Genomic DNA, 12,011 nt, shown 5'->3' with positions numbered 1-12,011 from the left:
TGCTCATGGGTGTATTCATGGACTTTGCATTTGCCAAGTCAAACTTTTGAAGAAGATCCTTAATGTACTTAGTTTGACCTATGAATATGCCATCCTTTTGTTGCTTGATTTGAAGTCCAAGAAAAAAGTTGAGTTCTCCCATCATGCTCATCTCAAACTCACTATGCATACACTTAGAAAATTCTTCACAAAGAGCATCATTAGTAGCACCAAAAATAATATCATCAACATAAATTTGTACTATAATAATGTCTTTAGATTTTCTTTTTATAAAAAGTGTATTATCCGCTTTACCCATTGAAAAACCATTTGAAATAAGAAAAGTGCTTAATCTTTCATACCAAGCTCTAGGAGCTTGCTTTAAACCATATAAAGCCTTTTTCAATTTGTAAACATGGTTAGGGTATTTATGATTTTAAAAACCGGGTGGTTGAGAGACATAAACCTCTTCCATAGTGTACCCATTTAAGAATGCGCTTTTTACATCCATTTGGTACAAGATAAAATTCTTGTGGCATGCAAAAGCTAACAACATTCTAATGGACTCAAGTCTTGCTACCGGGGCAAAGGTTTCCTCATAATCAATTCCTTCTTCTTGATTGTAACCTTGGGCCACTAATCTAGCCTTGTTACGCACAATGACCCCATGCTCATCTACCTTATTTCTATAGACCCATTTTGTTCCAATCACCGATTGATGTGACGGTCTTGGAACTAACTCCCAAACATTATTTCTTATAAATTTATTTATTTCTTCTTGCATAGCTAGAAGCCAAAATTCATCAACTTCGGCCTCTTTAAAATTCTTTGGTTCAATTTGAGAAATAAAAGCAATGAAATTACACAAGTTTCTAAGGGAGTTTCTAGTAGTGACACCTTGAGAAGGATCACCTAGAATTTGGTCTATAGGATGAGCACTTTTGAATTTCCACTCATGTGGAAGGTTAGAATTCATACCTTGGCTTTCATTTACCTTTTCCACGGGTGGTTCCTCTTTGGGAGTTTGTGAGGGAGCATTGGAAGTTTCTCCAATTTCGAGATTTTGAACCTCATCTCCCAAACCTACAACATCATCATCTAAATTTTTGCTTGTAGGCGGGTTAGTCTCATCAAAGGCAACATGAATAGATTCTTCAACAACATTAGTTCTTTTGTTATAAATTCTATAAGCTTTACTATGTGTTGAATACCCTATAAAAATTCCAACATCGGATTTAGCATCAAATTTTCCAAGGTTGTCCTTGGTGTTTAAAATGTAACATTTGCATCCAAAAACTTTAAAATAGCCAATGTTGGGTTTTCTTCCTTTCCAAAGCTCATAAGGGATTTTATTCATGTTGGGCCTAATGAAAACACGATTCAAAATATAACAAGAGGTATTGACGGCCTCGGCCCAAAAATATTTTGGTAATGAAATTTCATTTAGCATTGACCTAGCCATTTCTTGAATTGTTCTATTCTTCCTTTCGACAACTCCATTTTGTTGTGGAGTTCTTGGTGCCGAAAAGTTATGGTTAAAACCATGTTCATCACAAAACAATTCTAAGGCATCATTGTCAAACTCACCACCATGGTCACTCCTAACGGAGGTAATAGAGTATCCTTTTTCATTTTGCACACTTTTACAAAATTTGACAAAGTTTTCCAAAACATCACTTTTAAGAGTCAAGAAAATAACCCAAGTAAATCTTGAAAAATCATCAACAATTACAAATGCATAGTATTTACCACCAAGACTAGCAATTCTAGAAGGACCAAATAAATCAATATGAAGCAATTGCAAAGGTCTAGTAGTTGAAATCTCTTTCTTGGAATGAAAAGATGTTTTAATTTGTTTTCCAAATTGGCATGCATCACAAAGTTTATCTTTAACAAACGGAATAGATGGCAAACCAATAACAAGATCTTTTCTAACCAATTTTGAAATAGAATCCATACTAGCATGTCCTAATCTTCTATGCCACAACCAAGAATTATCATTCATAACGGTTAAACATTTATTTTTACTATCAAAAGAATCAACATCAATAACATACACATTATCCTTCCTTACTCCAAGGAAAATAACTTCATTGGTTGAAATATTTTCAATGGAGCATTTTGAGGATTCAAACACAACACGAAAACCTATATCACATAATTGACTAATACTAAGCAAGTTATGTTTAAGATTATCAACAAGAAGCACATTTTTAATACATGGAGAGTATATGTTACCGATATCACCAATGCCCAAGATTTTTCCTTTTGAATTGTCTCCAAAAGTGACAAAGCCACTTTCCTTGCTTTTAAAGCTTGAAAATCTTGATGGATCACCGGTCATATGTTTTGAACATCCACTATCCAAGAACCATAAGCTTTGGCTCTTTCTTGTTGATTCCTACAAAAACAAGTTCATTTGTTGGCTTTTGGTACCCATATAACTTTGGGTCCATTCATGTTAGTTCTAGAACCCTTTGGTACCCATTTAGTCTTGCCTATATATGAAAATTTCTTTACATGACAATAGGAAATAGTATGACCATCTCGGTTACACTATGTGCATGTAAAGTGAGGTAGACTAGATGATTTCACAAAAAAGTTTCTCAAAAATTTTTGTTTCTTACTAGGATCATAACCAATACCATTTTTTGAAAAACCACATGATTGGTTTCCCACCATGAGATCATAGCCTTCCTTACCTCTAGTGAAGGTATATATGTCATTTTTTAGGCTTCTCACATGGGCTTTCAATTCAACAATTTCTTTCTTATGTGAAGCACATGTAGCACATTGAGATTTAGCTATAAGTTCTTTTTCATTTATTTTCAAAATCTCAATTTCTTTTAAAAGCATGTTGGTCTTCTCTCTAAGGGTTTGGTTTTTAACAAGCAATTTACCAAAATCATCAAATAGTTCCTTAAATGAATTAGACAACTCATCATATGGTATATCTAAGTTATCATCATCATTTTCGCTATCACAATCATTTTGGTTAGAAGTGCTTACCCCATCATCAAGTGCCATCATGCACATGTTTGCTACTTCATTCTTTCCTTCTTCTTCGGAGTCCTCTTCGTCACTATTGAGCCAATCCGCCAACATTTCCCTTCCTTTGTATTTGTTCTTCTTTCTCATTGGACAATCCATCTTCATATGTCCGGGCTTCTTGCATTCAAAGCAAATTGGTGGATCATCTTTGCTTTTTCTTTCTTTTGAGTCACTCCCTCTTTGTGGCTTCTTCCCAAAGTTCTTTTTGAATTTCATGAACTTTTTGTATTTCTTAGAGAAGAGTGCCAAGTCCTCCATGTCATTACATAAGCTTTCCTCATCTTCTTCACTAATGGCATGGGAGGAGGAAGACTTGAATGCAATAGTCTTCTTTTTCTTCTCAACTTCCTCTTCTTCTTGAGCACTCATGAAAATTTCATGGTTCATGAGTGAGCCAATTAGTTCTTCCAAGGGAAGTATTGAGAGATCCTTGGCTTCTTGAATGGCAACCACCTTTCCTTGATAAGCCTTGGTGAGACTTCTCAAAATCTTGGTCACCATATCCTTTTGAGTAAGTACCTTGCCAAGAGAGTTCAAACCATTAGTAATTGTAGTGAAGCGAGTATACATATTAGCAATGGTTTCATCCGATTTCATCTTAAAGTTCTCATATTGAGTGGAATAAATTTGAATTTTAGTTTCCTTCATAGCACTAGTTCCTTGATGAGTAACTTCAAGCATTTTCCACATATCATAAGCGGTAGAGGCTTGTTCAATATTTTTAAAAATGTCTCTATCCAAACCACATATAAGAGCATATTTAGCTTTAGCATTTTTAGAAAGCATTTTCTTATCATTTTCATCATATGCTTCAAAAGTCTTAATTACTTCAACACCATTTATGACATGTTTAGCAACATAAGGACCACTAGACACAATATGCAACAAATCATAGTCAATAGATTGAAGGTAAGTTTCCATTCTAATTTTCCAATAAGGAAAATCTACTCCATTGAAGTATGGTGCTCTATTTGTGCTAAAACCTTCTAACATGTTATTTTGTGAATTACTTGGAAACGTCATGCTCTAGATTGTGAAATCTAATCAAATAATTTGAGCCCTCGCTCTGATACCAATTGTTAGCCCAAGATATGTTTCCAAGAGGGGGTGAATTGGAAATTTAAACTAATTTCGGAAAATTAAAACTTTTAACACAAAATTATGCAATTAGTCAATTAATCAAGTAAAAGCAAGTAGTATGGCAAGCAATATATTAAGACAAATAATTAAGCTTGTAAAGTAAAGAGTTTAAGGATTAGAAAATGCAAACTCTCGATTTTTACAAGGTTCGGTAGAGCTATGCCACCTACGTCCTTGGTCTTCAAAGCTATGGACCTAGCTTTGAGTTCCAATATCGAGCCAAGTTAACGGGCTTGACTAACCCTTACAACCGGGAAATTTTCACCAAAGTATTTCCAAACCTCTTTCAATAGTTTCGCACCCCCGAGGACTATTAACCTCTTTCTCGGATTGTTGAAGTGCCAATCTCACTATTACCGGGTTGTTTACAAAATCGGTGCCAACCTCACCTCAATCACAATATGGAAATGTGTTTGATATACAAGCTAAAATCACTCTAGAAATATGATGATACAATGGAAACCTAGAGTGAAAAGCAAGCACACTTAAGATGAATAAAATCAAATTTTGGCTCAAAGTGTGTGAAAAGTGTTGGTTTGGATTTCAAACTTAGAAGCTCCTTAATCTCACTTAGATAGGTTAGATATATGTAATAAATGCTCAACCAACATATTTTTTGAAAGAAAAATCGAGTTTATATAGTGTTTGATAAAAAAACTAGCCGTTTATAGCCGTTAGCACGTTTCCCGAGGTGAGGTCAGCCATGAACCGGAAGTCCGGATGGGAACCGGAATTCCAGATTGATTACAACCGGAATTCCGGTTGCCATCCGAATTCCGATGACCGACTGTGAGGCAAAAGTGCCATTTTTCGGGACTTAAACGCGCATAACTTCTTACTCGATTATCCGATTTCAGAAATTCCAACTTTGTTCTCTTAGTTAAACAAAATGTAATTTATAAATTCAATCAAAAAAAATTTTGAACTATCGTGTGAGAAAACTTGTTGCACAAGTTAGTGAATGGGCCAAAATTCAAATTTATAAAAACTTAGTGTGCTATGCAAATCACTTTAACAAGACTAAAGTAGATTTATACCATTTAATTTTGAGTACTCTTGATGTAGATGAGCCTCCTAGCTTGATTTGCATGTTTTTGATCCCAAGTTGACTTTTCCCGAGAGTTGACATTGACTTTGACTTTGACTTTGACTTTCGGGTTGACTTTTTGACTTTGGGCTTTTGAAGACCTCTTTTGAGTAGGGTCTTGAGTTGTTGATCCCTTGATGAATCTTTTGCTCTTGATATGCTTGTTGAATCCATTTAGTGTTGCTTTCAAAAGTTTGGTAAAAATACCAAAATATTTATTTTCTCTTTTAAATTTGCTACAAAATCAATAAATCATTAGTAACAAATAATAATCAAATATTTGTTAATCATCAAAACAAGGAGATCGAAAAGTTTGAGTTAACAGTAACCACATAGGTTTAAGTTAGAATTATTTGGCATTAAAATAATAAAAAATAAATGATAAAAGCCTATAAGTGTGGCCGGCCATGGGCCTTGGATAATGGGCCTCACTTATGCAATTTTGCTGTTTTATCATTCATGCATCTGATTTTTTCAAAAATACCAATTTTCAAATTCAACCGTTTAAATGTCAATTCTAATTATTTAATAACTAAAAATTAATTATTAAATAATATTGTCATTTAATATATTTATTAATTAGACATATAAAGTCTCTTAATTAATAAATAAACCTAGAATCTCTTTTCTTTACAATTTCGCCCTTGCTTAATGAAAATTCATAAAGTAGACATAGTCTAACTTTAGAATTATAATTGATTAATTAAAATCAATTAACTGAGTCTTACAAGCAGTATGGTCTCAACTAGTATAGGGACCATGGGTCTATATATCCGAGCTTCCAATAAGAAGATTAAGAATTTATATCTTAAATTCACTAACTTATTAATTCTCATTGAATCCACGCATAGAACTTAGAATTGCACTCTCAGTATATAGAACGTTCTATATGTTCCACGATATAGACACGTCATTAGTTATCCATTGTTATAACCCTAATGTGATCAATTGTCCTCTATATAGATGATTTACACTGTAAAGGCATTAAATTACCGTAACACCCTACAATGTATTTTATCCTTAAAACACTTAACCCTGTATAAATGATATTTCAGCTAAGTGAAATGAGATCTCCACCATTTATTTTCGTTTGGTTAAGCTCGAAGGAAATCATCCCTTACTTTCTATTCGCCAGATAGAAGCTATAGATTTCATATTTATGTTAGCGCTCCCACTTAATTGCACTACCGTGTTCCCAAAATGTACGTATCACCCTGACCCAAAAGTAGGCTTAACTAACAAATCAAAGAACACGAATAACACTCTTGAGATTGAACCTAATCATATTAGGATTAAGATCATTTGATCTAGGATCAACAGGTGATATTGAATTGAGTAGATATTACGGTAAATTCTAATATATCTAATCAAAGTTCAATATCGGTCCCTTCCGATGTATACTCCATACATCCGATGCTGGTAAACTTTGCCAATGCCCTGGAAAGGACATAACACTTATCCAAGGTGTAAGAATACCTATCGCTAATTATCATGTCAATCTAAATCCAGTGAACTGACAAATCAGGGAATAAACTTTCGAACATATAATTAAGATTATATTCCACTGTGTTGACAACACTATAATCATTAACAAATTGATATGTTCTGCACTTAAATAGAATTCATACATTATGTAAATAATCATGAAATAAATCATGTGAACCATGCAACATTAAATGCTATTTCTGATTTTTATTAATAAGTAAATCTGATTATATTGAAATGAATTTTATTTAGGGCATAAAACCCAACAAAATTTACTTTGGCACTTAACAGACTAAATAGACGGAAAGAATCAGAGCAAAACGATTATCAAGATTGGAGAGTTCAATCCTAATTTTTTCTGTACTAGGGTTGATCGTACCAAATCTCAAAATGCAAGAATTTTGACTACAAATTACTTTATCTATTTTAAATAGAAGACTCTTTAACATCGTATAAGATCAGGGCCGGCCCTGAGCATAAGCAGGTTAGGCCTGTGTCTAGGGCCCACCTAGTTCAGGGACCCAAAAAAAATTCTTCCCCTTTTAAAATTACATAATTTTTTTTGCTAATTTTAATACCACTTTTTTTTTTTCTAAATAAGGACCCAAAAATAATTTTTTTTTCTTATGACCCACTAAATTTCAGGATCGGACCTGTATAAGATAGTGGTTATTTTTGTTTATTTTAGATGCTAGATCCAAAAATTACCACTATTTATTATTGATATGTCGAATTAAATTGTCATTTTTATAAATATATAATTTTTTTTGCTATCACTCAAAATCTCTTTTTTTTTTTTCTCTTTCAATGTGTTGTTGTGGTTCTGAATCAATCTAGAAAGATTTGCTATTTCATCAAATAATATCTAATGATATTAATTACATTTTTTTTGTAAGGTAATGATATTATTATACATGGTCAGCTATACGCCAAAAATGACAGTTGCTGGTGGCAAAAGTTAGAGAAATGCAAACTTCGACATTATGAACCTCATAAAATCACATGTTTTGCAATTGTAAGTTACAAAATGAAATGATATTAAATAATATTAATTGGATTGGAAACAAAAATATTTTGTTGTGTCAGTGATTCGGTACGGTGATAATGAAATAGATATTAATTTTGCATATTAAACAAGTCAATTTTATTTTATTTTTTTCTGCTTTTTCAACAAGGGTCTTTTTTTTTTTTTTTGCTAAGAGCTTTTTCAACAAGTTGTGTCTATATTTTTATCAAGAATTAAATTTGGCTTCATATTTACACCAGATTTTCTTCAGCTGAAGGTGTACGTTCTTAAATAAAGAGAAGCAAGTTGAACGAGTTTAAAAAAGGAGTGTATTGGGTAAGTAATTTGGGCTCTTGTTTATAATATTTGGAGGGCTAAATGCAGCTTATTGGGATATGGTAGTGATGTATATAATTAGAAAAATTCAATATAATTTCTAAAATGGAATTTTATCTGCAGAATTAAATGGTATTAGCCACCAAGAGTTGGGGTGGTTATTTCACAAATTGTTTGAGAATGTAAAAGTGAGGTTGGAGGTATATCTCAGCTTTTGTATAATTTTCTAGTTTGTGCAATACAAGCGACTTAAATACCAAAAATAATTGTGAAATATTCACCCACTTGAAAAAATAAAATAATAATAATGAATTTAGACTTGGTGAAGAGGTTAGTCATTATAAGTAACTTTTTCACGTGAAAAAATCGTCATTTTCTGCTTGGCTACACCAAATTACGGACCCCTTATGTATTATGCTATCTTTGGTCCCATGTGCTTGCCATGTTTTTATGTTTCATATATGTGATTATAAATAACACAAAAATAAAAAAGTCTAAATCCAATTAGTTGAGAGTTGACACTTGAGTTTAGACTTTTTTTTTTCTTATTTAACCAAAAGAAAAAGAAAAGAGTAAAATTAAGAACGAAAAGCCATTTAGAAGAAAACATAAAAATTTGAGTCCAATAATTTAGGATTGAATTATCACAAAGGTGTATTCCAAGAAAGAAAAAGATATGTATTGCACGGTCGTGTACAACCAACCAATCAGAAGAATCCTGACAGCATATGCTTGATTTATTCCACTGTACAAACAGTCCTTTTAAAGATTGAAAATGATTTTCTTTATTTATTTTATTTTTAAAAAATATATAAATTTATTTTGCTTAGTCCTCATAAAATATAAATGTTGATATATATTAAATTAAATCCAGCTGTTGCAAGGCCTAGTTGCTTAACCTTAACATCTATCTATTTATTTTGGAAAATATAAAAAAGTACAACACGTTGTATTACTTAGATTTCATTTTATATATTATTTAACTAAAAGAATAACACGTTCTTCATTACAAAGAAGATACATATACTAATTCATTAGTTATGTATTTAGATTCCCAATCTAGTGCTCCTTTTAGTGCTATCCATGTAATTTTTTTCTTTCTTTCAATATTCAATAAAAACGTTCCCTCTTATTCTTTTAAATCTTTATATTATATATTGCAACTCATGCATAATATTGCATACTTAAAAACTATAAAGTATCTGCTTTTTAAGCTTGTAATTCGCAGCATATTTTGTGTGTATTATGCTGAATCTTTTGACTCTTTTTCGGTCACTGGGCGAAATAAACCACTAATTTCCAGGAGATCGAAAGATTCCTATTTCCTAGCTAGAAGAAAATCTTTTTTTTTTTTTATTTTTTTAAATAAGTAGAAGAAAATATAATCTATATAATTAAAAGTAAGTAGGTGGTATATTATTTTTTTTTTCAATGTATTCTTACAAACTTTAAGTTTTCCTAAAGAAAAGGTCATTATTTAAAAGTCGTCTAAAAATACTTAGGTGTAAATCTATAAATAAAAATTTTATTTTTTTATTTTAATATGACTCAATATTAATTTTAACTTATTTTTCGGATGATTGATTAATATATTACCTAATTAGTTATAAAAATTTTGTAGTTCAACTAATATATTATTTTCTTTTCAAAAAAAAATAATATATTATTTATATATTTATATTTATTTAATTATAGCTATATATTATATATTGAGTTCATATATAAAGAGTTGATAAATTATAAGTTAAATAATTTTTTTTTATTTCAAGTGAATAATTTTGTAGTGGAAAAAACTATTTTATGTATGAAAATAATAATTAAAAACTTAAGAAAATATTATATAATTAAAAAAATAAAAATTATAAAGGAAAGTTTAACAGAAATGAGGTGACATCTTATGTTTATTTCAATGTCTTTTTACTTTTTTTTTTTTTTTTTTTGAGAGTTTCAAATTTTCATATTATTTTTTATTAACTTAATAAAAAGTCATACATTGTTTAAAAATGTTTTAGGAGTGTTCGCAGGTCTACGCCGATGAGGGAGAAGAACGATGACCCCTTGGTTCTCAGAATACGATAAGGGATGAAGTTGACCCCTTGAATCGCAGAAGAGAGAAGAACATGAAATCAGTTCTTGTTCGTGAAAGTGAAGGGGGAGAAGAACGTGACTTTAGGGTTTAGGGATTTTAATGTTCTCAGAATTTTTAAGTTTTGAATTTAATTTTGTATTTAATTTAATTTTAAGTTTTTGTGTTTAACAAAACAAGTCCTCTTTGTTGGATTTTTTTTATTAACATAGGATTATTCAGTAATTTCGTTCCTTTTTATTTTTTGCAGCAACTATTTTTTAACAGATTAATTTTTAAGTTTATGTGTTTGATAATTTTGTAATTTTTTTTATTTTAAAAATTATTTTTATTTAATTTTTAGATAATATATACAGAATTAAAGATAAAAAACGATTATATTTATTTTTTTTGTTTATTTTTTATAATTTTAAAATTATTTTTAAAAATTTAAATAATAAATAAAAAATTAATGACATGAACTAATGAACAAGTGACACGTGGATACTGACATGACATTTAACGGCCAAGTACCTATGGAAGTTCCACACTAGTGACAGAAGGTATTTTTACCGTCAAAAAAATGACTTAGGTACTTATCTGCTACTCGGCATAAAATTTAAGTATTTATACTGCAAATTACTTTTTATTCTATTACAAAGTCGCCCAAAACACGGTTACATTTACTAGTATATAATATAAAGCAATTCTTGCAGAAATAACACGTGCTTTTTTCTCAACATAAATAACGATTGCAGAGTAAGACTTCTACCGTACATTAGGCCATCTCCAAGAACCTTCAAATAACTAAGGCTAATTAGGATTTTTGTCCCCTAAATTTTTACATGTACCAAATCATGCCCCATTAACTTTTCTAGTCGTTAAATTTTCCCTGAAGTATTGAGATTGTTGGATTTAAGGACTTTTGTCCAAGAAGAGTGTTAATTACAACCTCTTAGTCAACCTCCACGTTTAAAATCATATGCTAATTTTTTTTTTTCATAGCGGTATTCGTTATAATTACAGTATCATCCCTATAAATTTTTGAAAATTCTGCATAGTTTACAGTATCAAAAATAGAGTTTTTGATATTCCAATATACCACGCGTGTTCAAAAAACTTCAAACATATTTTCAGCATGGTAAACTATTCGAAATTTTTTAAAAATTTACAGAGATGATGTTGTAAGTATAATGAACACCGCTGTAAAAAAAAAAAAAAAAAAAAAAAAAAAAAAAAAAAATTGAAAAGAAATATTCAGACATGTGTTTTTGAGTGTGAAGGTTGACTAAGAGGTTGTAACAGGAGGTTGACAGTAACACTCCTGTTTGTCCAATTTCATTCATTTTTACTAATTCAACTATAGAAGAAAATATAAAAAATCTTATTTATAGTACAATGTGAATGTAATGTATAAGGTAACATAAAGAAAATAAAATTTTCATAACTATTTTAAAAGATATAGAATAGGAAACTGATGTAAGTGCTCTTAAACATATACAAAATAAACTAATATTGTGATTTAATTATTAGAGATCGATATTATTTGCAATTTCTCGAAGGTGACTGCTTTAGAATGAAACAGTTAATCATTATAATAAAGTGTAATTTATTTTGTAATTATGACTTAATTAATAAAATGTATATTAAATCTAAATAATTATTTAAATTTAATTGATAAAATGAAAAGATTATTATATATATATATGAGAATACTTTGTTAGTGTAATTAAAATTCAAAGTATTAAGTCGAAGATGAAACTAAAAATAAATAAAAACAGTGAATAAATAGTGTATAAAAATAGTATTAAGTATAAATAAATAGTGTATAAATAATGTAAAACATGAAAATAGATTGGAGA

General features: G+C 30.2%; 1 protein-coding gene across 1 annotated transcript; it reads right to left on the bottom strand.

Annotated features, from left to right (window-relative positions):
• Positions 1 to 2,577: 2,577 nt before the first annotated feature.
• Positions 2,578 to 3,844, bottom strand: LOC133035039 (uncharacterized; the record flags this gene model as incomplete). Its single annotated transcript, XM_061110674.1, has 1 exon — positions 2,578 to 3,844. A coding segment is annotated over exon 1 (1,239 nt), but the record flags the coding sequence as incomplete, so codon positions are not given.
• Between the last annotated feature and the right edge of the window lie 8,167 nt (positions 3,845 to 12,011).

The sequence above is a fragment of the Cannabis sativa genome, chromosome 2, assembly GCF_029168945.1.
Source record: "Cannabis sativa cultivar Pink pepper isolate KNU-18-1 chromosome 2, ASM2916894v1, whole genome shotgun sequence".
In the NCBI taxonomy this organism is placed as follows: Eukaryota; Viridiplantae; Streptophyta; class Magnoliopsida; order Rosales; family Cannabaceae; genus Cannabis; species Cannabis sativa.
This window is presented reverse-complemented; position numbering and strand designations above follow the sequence as displayed.